Below are 26,344 nucleotides of genomic sequence, written 5' to 3'. Positions count from 1 at the left end.
GGGAACTTTCACAATCCCTACACTTCACCTTGTAGTCCTCCACTACACAAGTGAATGGCACGTCCACTCTGAGCCCCTCACCTGAAAGTTCTCTGCCACTGTGCCTCTCATTCAGAGCATAGCTTCCCCTAAACAAGCCCTCTTCTACCCAAATTAAATTTACATCTGAACCTTAGAAGTTCAGAGGATTACACATTTGAAGCCAGGAGAGAGAGCAGAGTAAATTGAGCCTAATCTTCTCCTTTTATTGATCTGGAGACAAACTGAAGGACAATGACTTGCCCATAATCATACAGGTAATAGTGACAAGGCCAGAATTGGAACCAAAATCCTTTGATTTCACAGACCACTTGGTCTTTCCACCACTATTAGTCGTTGTGCCAGAAAAGTGTCTCCTCTACAAAATCCCCAATAAGTGGCTATCAAGCATCTCAAATACCTTGAGGGAGTGAGAACTCTTCATTTCCCAAGGCAGCCCATTCTAGTTTTTAATACCTTTAATTGTTAAGGAAGACTTTTCTTAAATAAAGCCTAAATGTTCCTCTTCTGCCCTCTGGGACAAAACTGAGGGAGTCTAATTACTCTTAATAATAATAGTTAAACTAGAGACAGGAGGTCGGTAAGGGTTTTAAATAATAATAGCTAAGGTTTATATAGCATTTTGAGATTTATCAAGAACTTACATAAATTACCACATTTGATTCTCACAACAATCTAGTAAAGCCCTAATACTATCCCCATTTTACAGATGACAAAACTGAGGCTGATAGAGGTTATATTATTTGCCCAGGGTTATACAGTCAGACAAGATTCCATCAAATATTTCTAATTCTGAATGGAATATATATATATCACTTAGCTGCCTCTTGCATAGGATAATTTTTTCAAAAACTGGAAGGCATTTTTCATATTCTACCTCTTTCCAAGTCTTCTTTTCTCCAAAACAAACATGCATAATTTCTGCAATCATTGATTAAAGAATACTTTGATTCTCTGATTCCCTTTTTCTTAACATTCTCTAATTCGGATCCTTCTTGGGTCATACCCAGAAGGGAACATGAAACTCCAGATGCTGTCAGGCCAGGGCAAGATAATATTTATTACTACCATTACAACCACTACCACTACTACTCCTATTACTACTATTACTAGTACCACCACCACAACTATTGTTTCTATTACTCCTGACATTCTATATCTTGTGTATATCAATTTATATCTATGTTACCTCACCATGATAATGTAAGCTCCTTGGTGGTAGACACTTTTTTGTTTTTTCTTTATATCTCTGGCTCTTAATACAAGAAATGCCTGATACATAGAAGGTACTTAATAAAACTTTGCTTGTTTGATTGAAATAAAAGCATATCACATTTATTCTCTCATTTGATCCTCATAATAAGACTTGGAAGTATCTACTATAGCTATTTTTATTGCTATTTTATCATGTTGAAACTATTTAATAAGTACCAAAGCATCATTGGACTCTGCACTTTCCCACTGCTATTTGTTATCTACATGGTAATAGTTTTTAAAGAAAAATGTATAATGATCTTTCCTATATTTTTATGCTTCTCTCTTTCTCCTAGGTATTCCTATATCACTGCGTCCTTCAACTTCTAGGTATTTATTGCCTTGTATTATTAATTATCATTTGCAACAAAATTGAAACTTCACTAAGGACAGAGAAATATTATAAATTTCTTGCTTATTGCTTAGAACATTTAGAATAATTCAAGTTGAAAACTGAGAAAAGAGATCACTCTTTAAGCAGATAGATCACATTCAAGAGAATTATGATTTGTATAATAGGTTATTATATTGCTCATCTTCACAATGGGTAGAAGAGGGGCTAGCAAGAGGGAGAGAATTTGGAACTGAACTGAAAATAAAAACAATTTCTTAAAGAGAGAGAAAATCATGATTAGGTTATTCCCAAACACTCTCTTATTATTTTTTTAAACCCTTACCTTCCGTCTTGGAGTCAATACCGTGTATTGGCTCCAAGGCAGAAGAGTGGTAAGGGCTAGGCAATGTGGGTCAAGTGACTTGCCCAGGGTCACACAGCAAGGAAGTGGCTGAGGCCAGATTTGAACCTATGACCTCCTGTCTCTAGGCCTGACTCTCAATCCACTGAGCTACCCAGCTGCCCCCCACTCTCTTATTTTAAAAGCATTTTGGACTTCTATGGTGTGGATGACTACAGAGGTAATCTGAAAAACTTGAAGCTCAACTGATGGACTTCAGTTTAATTTTGGTTGGGAATGGGGCAGGGGGAGGGGAACAGTGGAGGTGACAGGATGGTATTAAAATAACTGATGAATACCCATGAGTGCAGTTCTTACTACAAACAAATTTTAACAAGACCTATCCTTAGTCATATTAAACTATTCTTACTGGCATATTCAAATGTACCTGAGATCCCACTTACTCTGGATGGATGTCATATGTAAGAAGTCTATGAAATCAAAGCATTTTGGTTCCAATTCCACCCTTGTCACTATTACCTGTATGATCACAGGCAAGTCACCTGTCCCTTTCTCAGCATAAGACTAAAAACCAGTTTGTATATAGCCGGAGTAGAACTAACTACCTGGATTGCGATTGAGACATATGACTACGTCAAAGCAATTATCTAGTAAGGCAATGAAGCATGGTACCACACATATTGTACTCCTTGAGTTGAGTCTGCTCATTAAATTAGCCTATCCTCTATCAACAAAGCCAATAGTTACATCCACTGAAGGTGGAGGCTTCTTTCTGTTCCAGATCTGACTCTTTCAGCAGCCATCAAGTCATTAGAGGTCAGCTCAGCTATAGGTCTCTTACTTTTCCCATGACATTGTTAATATTCAAAGAACTCTAATGTGGGTGGGCACAACTTTGAGTCCAAAATACTTCTGTGATCCACTGGAGAAAATAGATCCTTTAGATGACAATGACACTATCCAATAGATGGAATAGGATGTGATTTTTGTGGACTATCAAGTAGTCTCCATAAGACTTTTCTCGAGAGAAAAATAGATAGCTAGACAGATAAAACATTTATTATGTGCTAGTCATTGTTTAAATCACAGGGATTACAAATGTAAGCAAAATGAAATATAGTCCCTGCCCTCAAGGAGCTGGCATTCAAATGAGGAAATTGTTAAAACATTTTTAGTTATGTCTAACTCTTCATGACCTGTGCTTGGCTTTCATGGCAAAGATACTGGAGTGGTTGCCATTCCCTTTTCCAAGGGACCAGTTTTACCATTGAGGAAATTGAGGTAAAGAGGTTAAGTGACTTGTCCAAGGTCACATATTGTAAAAAATAATAATAGTAGGTGAGAACACAATATAAAGACAAAGAACTAGAAAATAAAGGTTCAAAATTGTTTCCAGGTACTTTTGATAGATGATATCAAAAGTATCTTCAGTGGTAAATGAAGTGAAGCTCAAAGATGAACTTCCCTTCAGAGCCAGGCACAAGGAATGCTAAAGAGACTCTTGTTTATGAAAAATAAACTTTTTATTTAAATATATAAAGGAAACAGGATTTCTAATTCTAAGAGATTCTAATTCCACCCAAATAAACTCCCAGGTCCCACAAGGAACTGCTTCTCCTGTGGTTCTCAGGCTACGCTAATCCTCCCTGATCTAACTAACCAAATTTATACTATTCTAAATAAATCTAACCTCTCTAACTCTTAACTTTGCCTTTAAGTTATAAAGATCACCAAGGCTAGCTGGTTGAGTCTCCACAGAATCGGGTTAGGACTCTGAGCCTTAACAGACTCAGAGTCCAAACCAAAGACCAGGTTTTGTTTGATCTTTCCACAGTTTAACCAATCTATAGACAATAACAGGAAAAGAAAACACTCCACTCCTTCAAGTCTTTCCCTCAGACAGATAGAGAAAGAGGCAGAGGCAAAGATGTTATCTTCTCCAGCCCTGAGAGAGAAAGAACCTGCATGTGGCTCTGTCAACTGCCAGAAGCTCCTCCCAGAATGCCACACCCAGAGAGTGTAACTGTCACAGAATAACAGATATAACTGCCACCAGTTGAAATTAACACTCTCTCTCAGCTCTATTTGAATCTCCAATTTTTTCTCAAGCCAGCTTCTCTGCTTCTTATCTTTAAACTAATAAAACAATACTTATTTTCCAATATCATCCTTATAATAACAAGTAAGTGTCTGAATCTGGATTTAGTCTTCTTGACTCCAGACCCAGCACTCTTTTCACTGAACCATCTAGCTGCTCTAATGGGGAAGAATACATAAAAGAATATCCTGAGTAGGGTAGAGTAGCCCAGAAAGTCAAGGGCTAAGCTGGATTGGAAGTAGTCATGGCTGGTATGGTTGCTTCAAGTGGAAGGTTCTAGGGAGGAACTCACAAGTCAGAAGAAAAGACCATAAGAATGAAGGTATTATCAGAGTGAGTAGGCTACTGGACAGAGAAACAATCAAGGGAGGCATGAAGTAAGTCACATTTGAAGTGAGGAACACAAATTTAAAATGAAGTTGGATTCAACTGGGCAAAATGATTACCCAAAGACACTGAGTCTTAAGAGCAATGAAAACACATTCACCTGTTTAGAATATGAATTATGACACTGGATTCTTTTGAATATGTAACGTGTGTTGAATTGACTACTGAATAATCAGCATTATAAAAGTCACATTCATCTTTCTAGTCAATTTACTTATAAATGCATACATTTATGATATACATGGGGTATCTAGAATGGAAATAACTTGCTGTAAAGCAAGATTTTATACTATAAGTGATGAGTAAAATTATGAAAATATAATCTTCTGTATGTTTCATTACTGGCAGCTTATCATAGTTAATGGAACTGGGGTTCCAACATTACAAATATTTTTTAAGGCTGATTGTGTTTTCATGCATTTTAGTGAGGCTCATTCAGCAGAATCTCTTTTCAGGGCAGTTTTAATTACATTACATCATTCAATGTAGGGTTGAGAGTTCCTTTTACAAACTGTTCATTCCCTAAACTCCTCAGCTTTAAGAGGATCTGGGGAAATGTTAAACTCAACTAATGTAACTCTAAGAAAAGAAAACCATCAAATGCATATCTTGGGCATAGGGTGACTCAAGTGTTTTGTATGAGATTTATGAGAATTTTTATGTTACCTCCAGGTCACTAGTTCAAATATGGCCCAGGTTGGTAGTGACTAAAATGAGATTTATCTATTTTTATTTCAGGGTTTAATCACTGCTATAAAAATAATTGTTTTAATATTATTGATGATAATAAACCAGATAATGGTTAAGAAAACACAATGCATTAGAAATATGAACTGGTCCTATTATTGTTATAAAAAGGAAATAAGAATGATTCTAAAAATTTAAGTTAGAACTATTAAAGGAATAGGAAATTTTTTTCAAAAAACATTTTTAATACCCCACACAAAATTTCATTAGCTCAATATAATACAACAGGACAATGTTAGAGGCACCATGGCGATGCTAGGTAAATAGAGTTATGGATCTGGAATCAAGAAGACCTAGGGGGCTGCATAGCAGGGACTAAGATAGTAGAGCAAAGGATGCTTCTCTCCCTGAATCCCTACATACATACAGAAAAAAGAAAATAAATTGCCTCAAATGAAAGAAAGCAGGAGGAAAACAGCTAAGTGGGTGGGGGGGGGGGGAATAGCAGCCCAGAGAGCAGAGCATCCACAAGAACTGGCAGAACTTGGAAACGCTTAACACACTGCAATTCCACCAGAGGCAGTGAAGGTAAGAAAGAGAAAATTAACCTAGCCTAAGTAATTAGACACAAGTATAGAAGGCAGAGAGAGTAGGAAACCTATAAACTCTCATGTGGGAGCAGAGTGTGTGAAGCAACAAGGGAACAAAGTGGGAGACTGGGAATTAGAGGAACCTACTCAATCCCATGTGGCAGAAGAGTACTTGTAGCAGCAGAGACCAGAACAGGGGACTAGTCCAATTTAATCCACTTGACAGGTGTAGGGAATCAGAAGAATGGGGCTTGGCCCAGTGCAGAACTTGCAACAAGAGGAGAACTAAGATAGGGTGTTAATCTAGCCGGACAAAATATCTGCAAGCCTCGCCAGAGCATGCCAGCAGGACCATCTCCTCAAGATACATGCTAAATATGCTGGTGGAATTGTGAATTGATGCAACCATTCTAGAAGCAATTTGGAACTATGCCCAAAGGGCTTTCAAAGACTGCCTGCCCTTTGATCCAGCCATACCACTGCTTGGTTTGTACCCCAAAGAGATAATAAGGAAAATATTTATAGCTGCACTCTTTGTGGTGGCAAAAAATTGGAAAATGACGTCATGCCCTTCAATTGAGGAATGACTGAACAAACTCTGGTATCTGTTGGTGATGGGATACTATTGTACTAAAAAGAATAATGAACAGGAGGAATTCCATATGAGTTGGAATAACCTCCAGGTATTGATGTATAGTGAAAGGAACAGAACCAGAGAACATTATACACAGAGACTGAGACACTGTAGCACAATCGAATATAATGGACTTCTCTACTTGTAGCAATGCAAAGATTCAGGACAATTCTGAGGGACTTGTGAGAAAGAACACTATCCAAATTCAGAGGAAGAACTGTGGGAGTAGAAACACAGAAGAAAAACAACTGCTTGATCCCATGGTTCGATAGGTATATAATTGGGGATGTAGACTCTAAATGATCAGTCTATTGCAAATAATAATAATATGGAAATAGGTCATGATCAATGATACGTGTAAAACCCAGTGTAATTGCATGTTGAGTATGGGATGGAGTGGGAGGATGGGAGGGAAAGAACATGAATCATGTAACCATGGAAAAATATTGCAAATCAATTAGTTAAATAAATATTTTTTTAAAAAAATATATATGCTATATGAAACAAAGATAGCTGAGCCTATCCCAAGTACCAGAGAAGAAAACTGCAAGCTTGGAGCAGTGCTCCCTCTACTCTAGGAACAAAGAACCTCAATAGATAGATACAGTAATGGGGGAGGGTGGGTAAACAACTAGGACACTGAGCAAAAAAAAAAAAAAAAAAAAAAAAAACTTGCAGGGCAGCTGGGTAGCTCAGAGGATTGAGAGCCAGGCCTAGAGATGGGAGGTCCTAGGTTCAAATCCGGCCTCAGAAACTTCCCAGCTGTGTGACCCTGGGCAAGTCACTTGATCCCCATTGCCCACCCTTATCACTTTTCTGCCTAGGAGCCAATACACAGAAGTTAAGGGTTTAAAAAAAAACCTTGACCTTAGAAACTTACTTTAGTGACAGGAAAGATGAAAATATGAACTCAGAAGAGGACAACAGTGCAAAAAGGAAACATTCAAAACCTGAAAGAGGAAAGTGTGAAAGGATATCAGGCCACAAAAGAACTCCTGAAAGAACTTGAAAAGAAGTTTTAAAACCAAATAATAAAAGAATTGATAGAAAAACTCAACATCTGGGGGGAAATTACTGAAGAAAACAACTCTCTAAAAACTAAAACAAGACAAAAGGAAATGGAAGCACAAAAATACATTGAAGAAAATAAATGGACCAAATAGAAATGGAAGCTAAAAAAAACCAATAACATTGAAAAAAACATCTCTTTAAAGAGTAGAATTGACCAAATGAAAAAGAAATACAACAACCCAAGGAAGAAAATGATTTCCTAAAAATCTGAATTGGACAAATAGAAGCTAATCAGACAGCAGTAAGGCAAAATCAAAAGAATGAAAAAATAGCAGAAATCTAAAATATCTCACTGGAAAAAATGACCACTATGAGAGATAATCATTGGAATGCCTGAAAACCACAATCAAAGAGCTTGGTCAACATATTACAAGAAATCATCAGGGGAAATTGTCCTGATATACTATAACAAAAGGGAAAAAGTGAAATTGAATCTACCAATCGCCTCCTGAAGGAAACCCCAAATAAACCCCAGGACTATTATAACCAAACTCCAGTATTCCTGGGTCAAGGAAAAAGTACTACAAGTATCCAGAAGTAAACAATTCAAATATCATGGAATCAGTCAGAATTATACAGGATCTTGCAGCTTCTGCATTAAAAGACCAAAAGGGATAGAATACGATATTCTGAAAAGCAAAGTATCTAAGACTACCTCCAAAAATTAAATATTCAGAAAAACTGAGCATAATCCTACAGGGAAAAAATATTTTTATTGAAACAGAGCATTTTCTTAACCCAAACAAACAAACAAACAAACAAAAACACTTGCAAAGAAAATCTGATGAGCAAATTTGAACTCGAGATGAACAAAAAGGGAAAACATAAGGGCTTCAATAAGATTGGACTGAGTACTGGTGGTAATTGAAATAATTAAGATATCTATGATACTGGAGATACATAAGGTACTTAAAGTATGCAAGATACCTAAAGTATTTAATATACTTAAAAACAATATCACTGTTAGAGCAATGAAAAGGAATATATGCAGAAAGAAAGAAAGAAAGAAAGAAAGAAAGAAAGAAAGAAAGAAAGAAAGAAAGAAAGAAAGAAAGAAAGAAAGAAAGAAAGAAAGAAAGGAAGGAAGAAAGAAAGAAAATAAGAAGCTAATATAAAAATATTTTTAAAGCCAGGCATGAGAAAGCAACACCCAGTTAGAAGAGAAAAGGAGAGATCAAAAGGGGTAAACTACCTCTCATTAAGAGGTGCATAACAGATAAATACAGTACAGAAGATGGGGAGCAGATATGCTTGAAACTTACTTTCATTGGAATTAGCTCGAAGTGGAAATAATACTCACATGTAGTCAGCTATAACACCCATATTCAGTCAGAGAGAGAGGAGAGTAAAGAAGAGGAGAATAAGCTGGAGAGAACCACACAATTAGTAATCATAACTGTGTGAATGGGAAGGGAATAAATTCACCATAAAATGGAAAAGGATAGCAGATTGGATTAAAAAACAGAATCCTACAGAAATAAGAGTCTAAGTAGAATCTGCTCTGCCTCTGCTAACGTATAAAAAGCAGGAGTATCGATCATGATCTCAGACAAAACAAAAGTAAAAATCAATCTTAGGAAAAAGATAAGGAAGGAAATTATGTCATGATAAAAGGCACCATAGACAATGAAATAATATCAGTATTAAACATATATACACCAAATGGCATAGAATCCACATTTGTAAAGGAAAAGTTACATGAGTTACAGTAGGAAATAGATAATAAAATGTTGCTAGTGGGGGGACCTCAATCATCCCCTCTCAGAAGCAGATAAAACCAACAAAAAATAAACAAGAAAGAAGATAATGAGGTAAACAGAACTTTTAAAAAGTTTGAGATGATAGACTTCTGGAGAAAATGAATGAGATTATAAAGGAATATATCTTTTTCTCAGCAGTACATGGCACCTTCACAAAAACTGACCGTATCATAGGGCATAAAAATCTTACAACCAAATGTAAAAAAGCAGAAATATTAAATGCATATTGTTTATATGCCATGATGCAATAAAAATCACATTCAACAAAGAGCCACAGAAAGAAAGATTAAAACTTAATTGGAAACTAAACAATCTTATCCTAAAGAGTGAATGGGTCAAAAACAAATCACAGAAACAATCAACAATTTCATTAAAGAAAATGACAATGAGGAGACAACATATCAACATTTAGGGAATGCTGCCAAAGTGATTCTTAGGGGGAAATTCATATCTCTAAATTCTTACATCAATAAAATAAAGAAAGAACAGGTTGGTAAAGTGGATATGCAACTTAAGAAACTAGAAAAAGAACAAAGTAAGAATCCCTATTTAACCCCAAATTGGGAATTTAAGGAAATCGCTGAATTAACAAATGAGACAAGCAGTTGGTTTTATGAAAAAATGATAAAATAGATAAATCAGTTTAACTTGATTTTTAAAATTAAGAAGAAAAAAGTTACCAGTATCAAAAATGAAAATGGTGAAATTTCAACCAATGAAGAAGAAAATAAAGCAACTATTATAAATTACTTTGCCCAACTATATAGTAATAATTCTGACAATTTGAGTGAAATAGATGAAGACTACAAAAATTCAAACTACCCAAATTAACAAAAGAGGAAATAGAATATTAAGTGACCCCTTCACCAAAAAAAGAAATTGAACATATCATCAAAGAACTCCCTAAGAAAAAGGTCACATAGCCAGATGAACCCACAAATAAATTATATATACCAAACATTAAAAGAACAATTAACTCTAACACTACATAAACTATATGGAGAAAGAGAGGAAGAAGGAGTCCATATGACACAAATATGGTAGTGATATCTAAACCAGGAAGACTTAAAACAGAGAAAGAAAACTATAGACGAATATCCCTAATGAACATTGATGCAAAAATTTTAAATAAAATACTAGCAAGGAGAATATAGCATTATATCACAAAAATTATATACTACAATCAGGTGGGTTTTATACCGGGAATGTAGCGATCATTCAATATTAGGAAACCCATCAGCAAATTTTATATCAATAACAATACCAAGAAAAACCATATGATCATTTCAATAGAACTCATTTCTTATATGAACAAAAGAAAACAATGTAAATGAAGAAAACCTTCCTTAAAGTGATAAATGGCATCTACGTAAAACCAACAGGAAGCATTATCTGTAATGAGGCTAAATTAAAATCCTTCTCAATAAGCTCAGGAATAAAGTAAGGATGCTCATTATCAGCATTCTTATTTAATATTGTTCTAGAAATGCTAGGTATAGCCATAAGAGCAGAAAAATAAATTTAAAGAATTTGGTTAGGCAATGGAGAAACAAAGTTATTTCTTTGTGCAGATGACATGATGGTATACTTAGAGAATCTGAGGGAATTAATAAAAAAATTAAATAGGAATAATAACTTCAACAAAGTTGCAGGATACAAATCAGACCCACAAAAATCATCAGCATTTCTATTTACCACCAACAAAGTCCAACAAGACATAGAAAAGGAAATTATATTCAAAATAACTTTTGACAACAAAAAAATGCACATAAATCATCAGCATTTCTATATATTTCCAACACATCACAGCAGAAAGAGGTAGAAAGAGAAACACCGTTTAAAATCACCCTAGATAATATAAAATACTTGGGAATCTATCTACCAAAACAAACACAGCAATTATACGAAAACAACTACAAAACACTTTCCAAACAATTAAAACTAAATCTAAACAATTGTAAAAACATTGATTGCTCATGGGTAGGATGAGCTAAAATAATAAAAATGACCATTCTACCCAAATTAATTCACCTATTTAGCGCCATACCTATCAAACTACCAAAACACTTTTTCACTGAATTAGGAAAAACTATAACAAAGTTCATTTGGAATAACAAAAGATCAAGAATATCAAGGGAAATAATGAAAAAAAATGTGAAGGAAGGGGGCCTAGCAGTACCAGATATTAAACTATACTATAAAGCAGCAATCATCAAAACAGTATGGTACTGGCTAAGAGACAGAAGGGAGGATCAGTGGAATAGACTTGAGGTAAGTGATGTCGGCATGACAGTATATGATAAACCCAAAGAGCCCAATTTTTGGGACAAAAATCCACTATTTGACAACAACTGCTGGGATATTTGGAAAACAATATGGGAGAGATTAGGTTTAGATCAACATCTCACACCCTACACCAAGATAAATTCAGAATGGGTGAATAACTTGAATATAAAGAGGGAAACTATAAATAAGTTAAGTGAACATAGAATAGTATACTTGTCAGATCTCTGGGAAAGGAAAGATTTTAAAACCAAGCAAGAGTTAGAGAAAATTACAAAATGTAAAATAAATTATTTTGATTATATAAAACTAAAAAGCTTTTGTACAAACCAAAACAATGTAGCCAAGATCAGAAGGGAAACAATAAATTGGGAAAAAATCTTTATAACAAAAAACTTTGACAAGGGTCTAATTACTCAAATATACAAGGAGTTAAATCAATTGTATAAAAAATCAAGCCATTCCCCAATTGATAAATGGGCAAGAGAAATGAATAGGCAATTTTCTGATAAAGAAATCAAAACTATCAATAAACACATGAGAAAGTATTCTAAATCTCTAATAATTAGAGAAATGCAAATCAAAACAACTCTGAGGTATCACCTCACACCTAGCAGATTGGCTAAAATGAAAGAAGGGGAGAGTAATGAATGTTGGAGGGTATGTGGCCAAATTGGAACATTAATGCATTGCTGGTGGAGTTGTGAACATCAGTCCAAGCATTCTGGGTAGCAATTTGGAACTATGCTCAAAGGGATATAAAAGAATGCCTGCCCTTTGATCCAGTCATACCATTGTTGGGTTTGTACCCCAAAGAGATCATAGATAAAAAGACTTGCAGGAAAATATTTATAGCTGCGCTTTTTGTGATGGCAAAAAACTGGAAAATGAGGGCATGCCCTTCAATTGGGGAATGACTGAACAAATTGTGGTATATGCTGGTGATGCAATACTATTGTGCTAAAAGGAATAATAAACTGGAGGAATTCCATGTGAACTGGAAAGACCTCCAGGAACTGATGCAGAGCGAAAGGAACAGAGCCAGAAGAACACTGTACACAGAGACTGATATACTATGGTAAAATCGAATGTAATGGACTTCTGTACCAGCAGCAATGCAATGACACAGGACAGCTCTGAGGGATTTATGGTAAAGAATGCTACCCACATTCAGAGGAAGAACTGCAGGAGAGGAAACACAGAAGAAAATCAACTGCTTAAATACATGGGTTGTTGAGGACATGACTGGAGATCGAAAGTACCACACCAATGCAACTATCAACAATTTGGAAATAGGTCTTGACACATGTTAAAACCAGTGGAAATGCATATAGGCCAGGGGAGGGGGGGAGGCCGGGTGGTGAAGGGGAAAGTGGGAGCATGAATCATGTAACCATGTTAACTTTTCTAAAATATAAATATTAATAAATGTTTTAAAACAATAACTGTTGATAATAAAAAATACCTGGGGGCATACCTACAAACCAAACCCAGAAACTATACGAACGCAATCATAAAACACTCTTCACACAAATAAAGTCAGACCTAAACAAAGGGAAAAACAGCAATTGCTCATTGATCGACTAAGCCAATATGATGAAAATCATTAACCTAAACTAATTTACCTATACAGTGCCATACCAACCAAACTACCCAAAAATAATTTCATAGAACTAAAAAGATTAAGAACAAAGAGAACTGAGTCAAATTTATAAAAATACAAAACATTTCCCAACTGAAAAAAATGGTCAAAAGATATGAACAGGCAGTTTTCAAAGGAAGAAATTAAAATTATCCATAGGCTATGAAAAAATGCTCCAAATCACTATTGATTAGAGAAATGCAAATTAGAACAACTCCAATATACCACTTGACACCTATTGAATTGGCTAACAAGACCAAAAAGGAAAATGAGAAAGAATGAAGGGATGTGGGAAAATTGAGATGCTAATACATTATTGGAGGAACTGTGAACTGATCCAACCATTCTAGAGAGCTATATAGAACTAGGATCAAAGGCCACAAAACTATGCATATCTTTTGACCCAGCAATATTACTACTATATCTGTAACCCAAAGAGATCAGAGATAAGAAAAAAGGACCAAAATATTTGAGCAACTCTTTTTGTAGTGGCAAAGAATTGGAAACTAAGGGGTTGTCCAACAATGGGGGAATGGATGAACAAGTTGTGGAATATGGCTGTAATGGAATATTGTTGCATCATAGGAAATGATAAACAGAATGATTTTAGAAAAACCTGGAAATGAGCTGATGCAAAGTGAAGTGATCAGAACCAGGAGAACAATGTATATAATGAGAGAAATACTCTGTAATGATTAACTTTAAATGATTAAACCATGATTTTCAGCAAAGCAAGTCTCCAAGAATACCACCAGAGACTCATGATGAAAATGCTATCCATAGGCAAAGAAGGAATTGTTGGAGTCTAAAGCATTCCATCTTCCACTTCATTTCCTTCATGAGGTTTTATTGTACGTGTGATAGGTGCCTTCTATCACCACATGAGCAATCAATATGGAAATATATAATGCATGAAAGTATGGGCATAATATATAACAGAGTATTTACTGCCTTGGGGAAGGCAAGAGAAGCTAGAAAGGGAGAAAATTTGATTTCTAAAATGTCAGAAAAAATCGTAAAAAATTATTTATACATGCAACTGAAAAAAAATATCTTGGTTCATAATCCTGCTTCAGACAATTATTAGCTATGTGACTATAGGACAAGTCATTTAACCTATGCCAGTCTCAGTTTTCTCATCTGTATTATAGGAATAATAATATCTCACCCCCAGGATGGTTATGAGGCTAAAATAAGAAAATATTTGTAAAGTGCTCAGGTCTTCCTAACTCCAAGCCCCATGTTGTATTCACTGTTCCGCCTAGCTACCTCACACCTTGGTTTTGTTTCATTCTCGCTGATTTTCACAGATTCACTTACATAACATGACTTTACTTATTTATAGCTATTGACAAGATTTTGATTATTTACCATATGATTGCTACACATTTCCTTTTAAAGTATCTATTTCCCTTTAAAGAAAAGATGAAAAGGAATTTCATCTGCAATATTAGAGCATCACTGGTTTGCTCTTCTTTGAATTTAATGATGGGCTACTAATGTTTTTTGTCATGTATTCTCCCCTTAAATATTGAAGTCTCTTCTTAATCATCTTCTTGCTAAGCTTACTCGAATATCCCTCAGCTTGGTTGTGTTTCTGTTTTCAAAGATGAGTAATAATCACTTCTGCCTCCCTTTTAGTTTTAAATATGCATTTTCTTCTTTATTTGTTCTCCTCACTTTAAGCTTAATCTTTCTTTCTTTATTTCTTTTTTTATTTCTTTCTTTCTTTCTTTATTTATTTATTTATTTCTCTTTTTCTTTCTTGAGAATATGAAATATCCCAGCATTAAGCAAATCCAAGAAATACTCACTGGGATTTATTTTTCACTACTGGAGATATTCTGCTTCCTACCCACCATGTGATTTTTTCTATTATTTAAAAACTTTATGAATAAAATCATTTTCTCATTATTACTCACCTTTACATCTCAACACTTTCTCTCATCATTGAGATTGAAAATACATGCCAGATCTATAAACCTCCATAAAGATTCACCTCTCTTCAACCCCCTGAATTTACACATTACTAACCATACTAAATTCTTTTTGACTTGCATAAACCTATAAAAGAAAACCTATGATATAGCAAGAATGATAGATATTAATAAATGAACAATCCAACCAGTCTGCTAGTACTCCAAGAATATCAAAAGAACAAAATTCTTTCATAAAGGTGGATTGAGTCCTTTATGAAAATCTTGTGAGGTAAGTTCTATTATTTTATATATTTATAACATTTTATAAAGGGGGGAAATGAATCAGCCGAATCAAGTGACCAAGAGTTACACAGCAAGTAATTGTCTGAGGGTAGAATTGAACTTGGGTCTTCCTACTCCACGCTCAACAGTCTGCTACCCAGTTGACTCTAGAACCAGTTTCAGAAGGTCCACACATACACTTTCTTCATGCTTTATCATGATTCTCCCAGAAGAAGCCGCCCAATGCTCTCAATGTGGAGATGTCACCTGGGGCACTTTGGTTATGTGCAAGACCATGATTATACTATAATGCCTAAAACCTCACAAGATAGGCAGCTCAGTAACTATTTTTATGGAAAAAATTCTACTTAGTATAATGGGTTTTTAAGACTTGCTGTATTTTGTATGGATCCATTTCCAGAAGCCCCTCTCGCAAAAGCCACTTACAAAATTCTATTGAATGATTTTTTTATGGCATAGATATACAATTCAGGATCTAAAATGAAAATCAACCATAAAATATGATTCATTTTAAAGAAATTTAAAACATTTTTATAGGAAACTGTCCATCCAGAAAGGAAAAAAGTTACAATTTTGTCAAGCCTTAGGGGACTCGAATTTGCTACCTCACTGAATCTTTCTTTGGGACTGAACTGATTTTAAATGGGACCAGACAAAGAAAAAAATGATACCCCCCTCTCCCAATGAAAATGAGTTTTCCTCTAACCTCTCTATAAGAGAGCAGGCATAAAAGGTGGTTTAGCTTTAGATCATAATGGGATTTGCTAGTTCAAATAACTAAACAACAGAATAAAAGAGATATTATCTGTGTTTATTCATTATTTTTCCTTTCCCTCTTCTTTTGAATCTCTTTGTGAGAGATGAGAGCAATTAAAGTGACAAGAATCCAAAGAGAGGCATCAACAACATGACCAGTGTTGTCCATTAGTAACCAATGCCAAAGAGTTATCAAGACTCTCATATTGGTAGTTGAACTCTTACTTTCGCTTAAATACATAAAGTTGAACAAGAAGTAAATGCCCCTCTCCCATTCATTTCAATTAACTTTATGAGTGTGCTAACAGGATTTCTCCAGCCATACCATTAGATTTGGGTGGGAACACCCAAGAACCAGGAGAAAGATATTGTCAACTGTTTCCATGCAAGAGTTCTAATATCTAGTTTCTTTTAGATTTTATTCCATTTACAACAAACTATTTAAGCAAAACATACTATCTGAATCTATAAATGATTTGGGAAATGGCCCAAGACAGTGGAATCCCCTAAGGAGTTGGGATTTGTAGTCTGATTTGTAGGTTTGTGGATTTCTATTTTGATATCTGGATAAAATCTTATTTCATGTTTGAGATGAGGAACTCAACTGACAAGAGGTTAAAACATGAGCCACTTCTGGGGCAGCTGGGTAGCTCAGTGGATTGAGAGCCAGGCCTAGAGACGGGAGGTCCTAGGTTCAAATCCGGCCTCAGACACTTCCCAGCTGTGTGACCCTGGGCAAGTCACTTGACCCCCATTGCCTACCCTTACCACTCCTCCACCTATAAGTCAATACACAGAAGTTAAGGGTTTAAAAAAAAAAAAAAAAAAAAAAAACATGAGCCACTTCAGAGCCATGTACGTGAAAGTAACAGTCATTTGGGGGTATGGAAAGTCACTTAACTTGCTCAGGATTCTGGATTTGCTATAAATCAACTCTTGCCAAAGTCCCTATATGGGAAGAGTAGAGGTTCGGGTATTTGTCAGCTTTGAGCACCATCCATTAGCTACTTAAAATATAGTACTCTAGCTAATTTAAGTTCCCTTGATTACTATTCATCCTTAAATATGTAACTATATAACCCTTAATAAAATTAACCCAATGATTGCTTTCCATGGAAAGGGAACAATATTGAGCATGATAATCATATGTAAAAACCAGTTCCTAGATAAAAGCTATCTAGTCTCAAAAGAGTTATACAAAGGAAAGAATTAGTACATCATTCAAATTCATAAAAAACAGCTAATTTACCTTTGTTTGACGTTTAAAAGTTACACATTTTATATCTGTGAATAGAACTCTTTTTCCACATAATAAACATGTCCTCTTCCTAGAAAGTATATTTAAGATTTCTGGGAAATATTCTATGCCTTGCAGAAACAATGGATCATGCTCAGACATCTCATTCAAAATATATCTTGCTGTGATTTCCTATAAAATTTAAGGAAAAAATCAAGTTCTAAAGATTATTTTCACATAAATCACATTTTTAATCACTGCATTATGTTACAAATGGTAATTTGGTTTAATCAAAAGCTTACATCAAATTAAGATTATGAAGTCTCAGTAAAAAAAATAACAAAAACTGAAGACCTTAGAGGAACAAGGGATGTTTGCCACTTACTGACACAAGGCATGGGTTTCAGAAAAAGACAACTATGGGAACCAAACAGTTGGGTGAGAAGATTATTTGAGAACGAGATTTGGATTTATAGATGGAGAATTGCTTAAATGAGGGAGAAAACTGCTACATCCACAAAATCAGACATTATCAGGTTAAAATATAAAGAAGAAAGGCAATAGGAGATTAACAGGAGCTAGGATCCAAGAAAAGAGCTAAAACTTAAAACATGACCTTGGGTAGCTTGTGAATGAATGAACAAAGTGTGGGTAACAACTAGTACTCCTATCTCAAAGAGCCAAATTTGATCTCAATCATCTGATCACATCTGGATTGTTATAGAAGGGATTCATGCTTCAGGATAGGATTAGATTAAATGACATATATGAGTTACTTCCAAATCAAGGATTCTGGGTTTTCACGCATGATTGTCTAAACAATGAATATAGCAACTAACCACATACTGTCTTGAAGTGTCACTGAAATATCTAGTTATTTTAACCAATCATTAAACATTTATTAAGAAGGCAACTAGGTGGCTCAGTGGATTGAGAGCCAGGCCTAAAGACGGGATGACCTAGGTTCAAATGTAACCTCAGACACTTCCTAGCTGTGTGATCCTGGGCAAGTCAACTCCCATCATCTAGCCCTTACCACTCTTCTGCCTTGGAACCAACACATGGTATTGGTTCTAACATGGAAGGTAAGGGCTTAAAAAAAAGTAATCACATTTATTAAGTACCTACTATGTGCCATGCATTAAACCAAGTGCTGTGGATATAAAGGGGCAAAAGATGGTTTTTGCCCTGAAGGAGCTTACAGTCTAAAGGGGGAAACAACATGAAGCAAGCAATAGACTGGAGAGATAAGACATATTTAACAAAAGCAAGACATTAGAATTAAAGGGGGCTGAAGAAGGCTTCCAGCAAAGGACAGGATTTTACTTGGTACTTAAAGAAAACCAGGAAAGTCAGTAGTTAGAGTGAAAGAGGGAAAGCACTGCAGGCAGGGGAGACAGCAGAGAATGCCTGGAGCTGAGAGATGGAATATATTGTTTGTGGAACGGCCAGGAGACCAATATGTGTGTAGGTGCATGCACACATAAATACATGTATATACACATACTCATATATACACATAAATGGACATATACATTCACATATGTATGTATATGTACGTACACACCTTTATCTATGTGTGTGATTATATATATATATATATACATATATATACATATACATATACATGTATATAAAAATATCTCATCTCCCAAATTAGAATGGAAGTTGTTTTAGGTCAAAGTTCATACTTTATACTTCATACCTTTTAAATGTTCTCATTTATTTTTACTCAGTATTTACTGAGTTCAGTCATTCCAAATGGGCAAATGGAAGGCTGCAGCTGTTGACATAACCTACACAAACTCTATCTACGCACGAATGGAACAACTGCCAAACAAGAAGATTCAATTCAAGGCAGGAAACAATTTTTCTACTCCATTGCTGGTCATTTAGAGGACCGTTTGCAGTCTACAAACTTCTCTGTACTAGTTTAACTTTCACACACATACACACACTCTCAAACACACACACACACAACTGGTCAGTGGCAGAGAAAGAGGAAATAAAGGAGAGGAAGAAGGAAGAACTAACTTTTAGATCACTCTTTAAGATTTGTGTATCTCTTTCTTGTGTTCTTTCTCTCTTTCTATCTCTCTCATCTTCTCCCTCTCATCCTTTTCCTTCTCTCTATACATATATATATATATATACCCATTCGTATATACATACTTATATATACATACACAAACATGTATATACCCAGAGCTGAAAACAGTATTCCTAATATGGTTCAATTAGCCACAGAGTACAAGGCACTATTAATATCGGTCTAGTATTATTTAAGTCCATTTTATGTTCCAGAAACTATGGTTACTAGAAATTATGTTTTTTTCCCTAGAAACTATGCTTTCCTAAATGCAATCAATCATCACATTAGCTTTTTCAGTCACCACATCACACTAACTTATATGTGAGTTGAAGTCATCTAAAAACATACACACGAACACACACACACACACTATTTCTTATATGGAATGGCTCTCTGAAAGTAGAAGGAGAGACACTTGGAATAACTATAATGATGTATAGAACAGAAGATAAAAATAAAAACTTACTAAAAAAAGAAAGTTAACTTCTAGAGGACAAAGATTCCTTTTTTTTTTTTTCCTTAATGCCTGTTTATATCCCCACAGTCCCTGCCATATGGTGTTTAATGAATACTTGCTGCCTGTTGCCCATTGCCCTGCCTAACAAAAGTGTAAGACTTTTATATATTCCAAATGAATTTCATCTTATTAGATTTAGATCAACTCTATTGTCCAGTGCGTTAGCTATCCCTCCCAGAGTTGTGTCATGTTCAAATTCTCCTAGACTAGTAATGGGCAAGCTTTTTAAAGAGGGGCCAAAGGAAAGGAAATGCTCATCGTCAATCTGTTTCTAAGGCAACTCTTTTGAAGTTTCATTGTATTATATCCTACTCATTGTATTTGTCAGATTAGGAATAATGGCGCACAGCCAGATAGAACATTTCAGGGGGCCACATCTGGGCTGCCGGCCGTAGTTTGCCCATCACCTAGACTGATTTGCTTTATAGAATTTAATCCATGTGATCCTCCCTAACCTTCCTCTGAACCCTCTGAAATCTGCTCTCCCAAATTCTGGCATGTATGCTAGGCTATGCCTATACCCTTCTTATCCTTCTTTATCACAAACTCTATGAAGAACCAGTCATTTTCCTTCAAAGTTCCATCAATTCCAACCTCCAACAACCAGTTTCTCCCTTTGGAGAGAATCAGATCCAGAATATAATTGCTGCTTTTTGTTTCCTGAACCTTTTGAAGTTTGAAATAATCATTAAGGCATGTCATGAAGTTAGTAGCCACTCAGCTTTTGGCAGAGAGCTCCAAAAGACATCTGGATAATTAAAATCTCTCATCACTAATATATGATGCCTCTAATACTAGACTTTTGATCTGTTTGTTATACTCTTCAGTTATTTCCTCTCTCTGTCCAAGTGATAAGTAGTTATAATCTGATAACAAAATAACTACTTTTTCTCCCTCCAGTAACTTCACCCAAATGCTTTACACCACGTTTCTTTGCTCTATTTCCTTGATTAGTTTATGAGAATACCTTCTTGTTACCTTACCATTCTTAACCTATACTGATTCTGTTTATTTTGAGTAAAGTATAGTCATTCTGAACCATATTCTAATTTCATCCCTCCAAGAAACAGTGATTAGTTATGAAGTCAAATATACTCAAACCCAAATACTTGAGTTAGAATCTCAAAGTCCTCATGCTCATTACCTAATTTGGGAATATTCAAGTTTAGGAAACAGAGACATTTATCAAAATAGAAAACATGGCTTTACTATTGAAACTTTCTTGAAGCTTGTCTCCTCTGAACTTCTTGGTATTTGATTTTCTCCCTTTACTTAACTAATTTGAATAGTCTTTAGCTAGATATACATGAGCGGTTTTCTCCCTTCTGCAACCTTTTGAATTTAAAGCCCTTAAAAAAACTTTACATTCTTGGACTTCTGTACTAGCAACAATGCAATGATCCAGGACAATTCTGAGGGATTTGTGGAAAAGAATGCTACCCACATTCAGAGGAAGAACTGCAGGAGTGGAAACATAGAAGAAAAGCAGCTGCTTGAACACATGGGTTGAGGCAGACATGATTGGGGATTTTGATTCAAAACTACCACACCAATGCAATGATCAACAATTTGGAAATAGGTCTTGATCAATGACACATGTTAAAACCAGTGGAATTGTGCAATGGCCAGGGGTGGAGGGAGGACGACGGGTGAAGGGGAAAGTAGAAGCATGAATCATGTAACCATGTTAACTTTTCTAAAAAATGAATATTAATAAAAGTTAAAAAAAAACTTTACATTCTGTCTTAGAATAAGTTCTAAGTATTGGTTCCAAGGCAGAAGAGTGGTAAAGACTAGGCAACTGGGGTTAAGTGACTTGCCCAAGGTCACATAGCTAAGTAGTATTTGAGGCAAGATTTGACTCCAGGACCTCCAGGCCTGGTTCACTATCCACTAAGACACTTAGCTGCCCATGTAGTCCTTTTGAGTAGGGGTTTAATTCCCTTGGGGTAAGACCCCAAATAAATATATTCCCATGTTCTTCTTTAGACTACTCCATTTTGGTCAAGAGTCTGTCTTTGCATGGTCCAGAAATTCAAGTTCCATTCTCAGGGACAATTTTTAATCTTAGCCACATATTTACTAAATCACTTTTTTATCTTCTCCACCTCTTGTCTTTAATACTGTTGTGAGGAAGATTAGGTAGTTATTAATTAAGAATTAAGGTGTACCTAGCAGGAAGGAGCTGGAGCTGGGAACAGAAGTGAGGAAAAAATAACCTCAGTCCCTTTGGTCTTCAAGTGCTTGCCTGACACTTCTTCATCTTCACAATACTTTCTAGGTTCATTCTCATTGTGACATTTATGGCCAAATAAATCACTAGAAATGGGCACTAGTCATATCTTTTGAAATGTCTTGGGAAGTTCTCTTCTATTTATTGAACCTATGCCCCAAGATGACAACAGGCCTCTATATTACTGTTATAATGTTGACAAATCGCTGCTTCTATACCCCACACTTGTAAGTCATCAATATTCCACTCTTCTTCCTCTGACCCTTGCTTAACAGCTTGTGTGGCTCTACTTTATCATTCATTAGAAGATAGATAGCTTAGAACTCTAAGCATGCAGCTCCTTTATTTCAAAAATGGCTTCAAATTTATTTAGCTCCAACTGTGCAGTTATCCTTTTCTTTCACTTTCACATTTCCATGGCATTCTTTTATTCTCCAAATCCCTGACAAGGGTCAACTCTTCTCTCTGCCAATTTCAGATCCATTACCTTTCCTCCCACTGAAGTCTCACTTCCATTTTTTTAAGGAACATTTCATTTTCCCTCACTATCTAATGGAGAGGCATTCCTTAACTTCCTTTGCCTTCTCTTTGGTGGGGAGGGACCAGCTTATACTTGGAACATAGATAACATTTCCTCATGCCTCCTCTAAAAAAGCACTGTTCATCCCCTTCCCCATTCTAATGCTTCTTCAAAAAAAATCTCTCTCCACTAGTCCCTTTCTGTCAAAAAAATGTGCAGTTGCCCCCAAATATCCTCCTCCCATTAAAAAAAAACTTTTCTCTTAATCTTTATACCATACTTAGATACAGTTTTTCTCTCTCCCTTTTCTCTCTTGCTCTCTCCCTCTCTCTCTCTCTCTCCCTTCCTGCCCTCCTCCCTCTCTCTGTGTCACTGGCATGCTCCCTGAAAAAAAGTTGTCTGTGGATAACTCAGTATCTCTCCACTTTCTCACTGACATCTGTTCCTATCACTCTACTAAATCTATTCTTTCAAGGATGTCCTATGACTTCCTAAATATCAAATCCAATTATCATTTTATTCAGTCTTGAATCTCTTTGCAGCTTTAACACTGTTGAACCCCCTTTCCTACTATATATACTCCCTCCTTTGTGTACACAGACGCTAAACACTCCAGGTTCTCTTCCAATAACTAAATGTTCCTTCTCTAATTCTTCTTTCTCGATTCCTTACTGTGAGTGCTACCTTTGGTCCTGTTATCTTAATATATGCTCTCCTTTGGCAATCTCATTCATTGATATGACTTCAGTGACCACTTCTATGTAGTAAAAATCTCTCTATTACAATATATACTATAAGATAAGGTCAACATGGGTGGTGATTTAGATATAAAAGGTGATACCATAGACAAATTAGAGGACAAAGGAATAATTTACCTATAAGATCAAAGAGAGAATTTATAACAAAAAAAGAGATAGAAAGCTTTTCACTATATTAAATTTAAAATTTTTGTGCACGCAAAACCAATGCAACCAAGACTAGAAAGAAAGCAGGGTAAAAATTTTCCAGCAAGTAAAGATCTCTGATAAATATAGAGAGAACTAAGTGAAATGTATAACAATATAAATCATTCTCCAGTTGACAAATGGTCAAAGGATATGAATAGACAGTTTCCAGAAGAAGAATTCAAAGCCATTGATAATCATATGGAAAAAATTGCTCTAAATCACTCTTGATTAAAGAAAAAAATTAAGACAACTCTGAGGCATACCTTATACCTACCAGACTGGCCAATATAACAAAAGGAAATGGATAAATCTCGAAGGGGATGTGGGAAAAACTGGGCCACTAATGCACTGTTGGTGGGGTTGTGATCTGATCCAACCATTCTGGAGAGCAATTTGGAACTATCACCAAAGGGCTCTAAGATTGTGTGTACTCTCTGATCCAGCAATATCACTACTAGGTCTGTATCCCAAAAATGTATTTTAAAAAAGGTGGGGAGAAAGGACCTACTTGTACAAAAATATTTGTTGCGGCTCTTTGCAATAGCAAAGAATAGGAAATTAAGGGGCTTGCTCATCAATTGAGGAATGGCTGAACAAGTTGAGGTATATAATTGTTACAGAATACTGTTGTGTTATAAGAAATGGCAAGCAGGAGAATTTTGGGAAAATCTGGAAAAACTTACATGAATTGATGCAAAGTGAAATAAGCAGAACCAAAAGAACATTGTATAAAGCAACAGTAATATTTCTTGATGAAAAACTGTGAATGACCTATTTTCAGCAATGCAGTGACCCAAAGTAATTTCAGGACTCATGATGACAAATATCATCTCTACTGTGAGAAAGAACTGATGGAGTCTGAATGCAGACTGACGCATACTATATTTTACTTTTTTTACTTCTTTTCTTTTCACATGAGATATCTTCCACAAAATACCTAATACAGAAGTGTCTTTTATGATTACATGTATAAAATCTTTATCAGATTGCTTAGCATCTCATAGGAGAGAGAAGAGAAAGGGAGTGCAGGGGGAGAGGGAGGGAAGGGAGAGTGAATTTAGAACTCAAAACTTTTTACATGTAATTGGGAAAAATATTATTAAAAACAAACGAGGAAACCCAGGCAAACAGGGTTAAGTGACTCCCCCAGGGTCACATTGCTAGCAAATATCTGAGGTCACATTTGAACTCAGGTCTTCCTAATTTCCAGACCAACATTCTATCCACTGTCCTGCCTAGTTGGAGATGTTCAGATAATTAAGTGCCTCATTCTTGATTTGTTGTAATCGGTGCCAATCTTGCAAACTGTCTTACAAACATTTCATCTATTATCTCCTTTTATCCAGGTAGTCCATAGAATATCCTAAATTCAATATGCTTCCATAAGAACTGTCTCAGGATTTTGTCATAGTCTCTCCTGGTTTATGGCTTTGCTTTCTTGTGATGTGTGAATAGTATAATGTGTAATCAGTGTCATGATTACTCACTACACTCTACACTATTTAATAAAACATATACAATACCTCTACCATCAAAGAGTTTATAAATGATTATGGAAATTGTTTCCCCTGTCAGGAAAAATAGGGCCTGGGGATGTGAGTGAGGAGTTGCCAAAAAGTCTTTCCAGGGTTATTGAAATGATCATTCCTGATATCATGGCTATAGGCCCAGTAGTCTGAAATCTTGGCTGTAGCCGTTCAGTGATATTAATAATATTTTTGTATGTACACGAAGAAACGACTACACCCAGGGGCCACATAAATCAATCAACCCATCCCCCTATCAACTGGGATTTATTGAATCTAGTATGTGCCCTGTGCTGTTTTTGGCTCAAAAAAGAAACACATGGTGACCTGGAAAAGGTCAATGAGACACCGTTCCATTGAAACCACCAGAGCTACAACTCAGGTGGAATTGTAGTCATGAAGCCTTGAAGCCACTGAAAGAGTTGTTATAGATCATAGAGTCCATTTACTCAACTTACAAATGAGGAAAACCAAAGAAGAGAGAGGTGAAATGATTTCCTATCCCCTCCTCCCCTATCAGGTCACACTGCTTAGTCTCCCTGACTGCTGATATCAGAGATAAATCTATTTTAACCCATTTAACTCTATGAAATAACAATGGATTCAGGATAGAAATACTAGCAAGAAATTAAGCTGTCTTATACAATTATAGTAACAACAATAATGTACAGCAATCAATTGAATGAATTAACTATCATCAGCAATACAAGGATCCAGAACAACTCCAAGGGATGTATGATAAAAAAGGTTATCCACCACCATAGAAGTCATTGAACACACATATCGAGGCATACCACTTAAAAATCTTTTGATATAGATTGTATCTTTCATGGATCTAGTTTTTAGTTCATTCTCTGGAAGTGACCATTCACAAATTATTCTTCAAATATTAATTGTATGCCTGTATGTAATATTCTCTTGGTTCTACTTGCTTCACTCTTCATTAGTTAATGTAGGTCTTTCCAAGTTTTTAAAAAATTAACCTGCTCATCATTTCTAATAGCACATTAATATTCCATCACAATCATATGCCATAATTTATTCAGTCATTCCTCATCTGATAGACATCCCCTCAATTTCCAATTCTTTGTCTCCACAAAGAGAGTTACTATAAATATTTTGGAGCATATAAATTCTTTTTGTTTTCCCCTGAT

At 35.5% G+C, this 26,344-nt stretch overlaps 2 protein-coding genes across 2 annotated transcripts in view; both read right to left on the bottom strand.

The window, feature by feature from the left end:
- Window positions 1-26,344, bottom strand: part of SLC26A7 (solute carrier family 26 member 7) — a 308,018-nt gene that overhangs the window by 230,215 nt on the left and 51,459 nt on the right. The gene's annotated exons all lie outside the window — the stretch shown is intronic.
- The window catches only part of LRRC69 (leucine rich repeat containing 69), a 146,549-nt gene continuing 137,563 nt past the window's right edge, over window positions 17,359-26,344 (bottom strand). Inside the window, exon 6 of the mRNA XM_044683849.1 lies at window positions 17,359-17,547. Within this exon, the coding sequence (XP_044539784.1) occupies window positions 17,359-17,547 (189 nt within the window). The remainder of the gene's footprint in view (window positions 17,548-26,344) is intronic.

This window comes from Gracilinanus agilis, chromosome 1, assembly GCF_016433145.1.
Source record: "Gracilinanus agilis isolate LMUSP501 chromosome 1, AgileGrace, whole genome shotgun sequence".
NCBI classification, from domain to species: Eukaryota; Metazoa; Chordata; class Mammalia; order Didelphimorphia; family Didelphidae; genus Gracilinanus; species Gracilinanus agilis.
The sequence above is the reverse complement of the archived record's forward strand: the minus strand, read 5'-3'. Positions and strand labels throughout refer to the sequence as shown.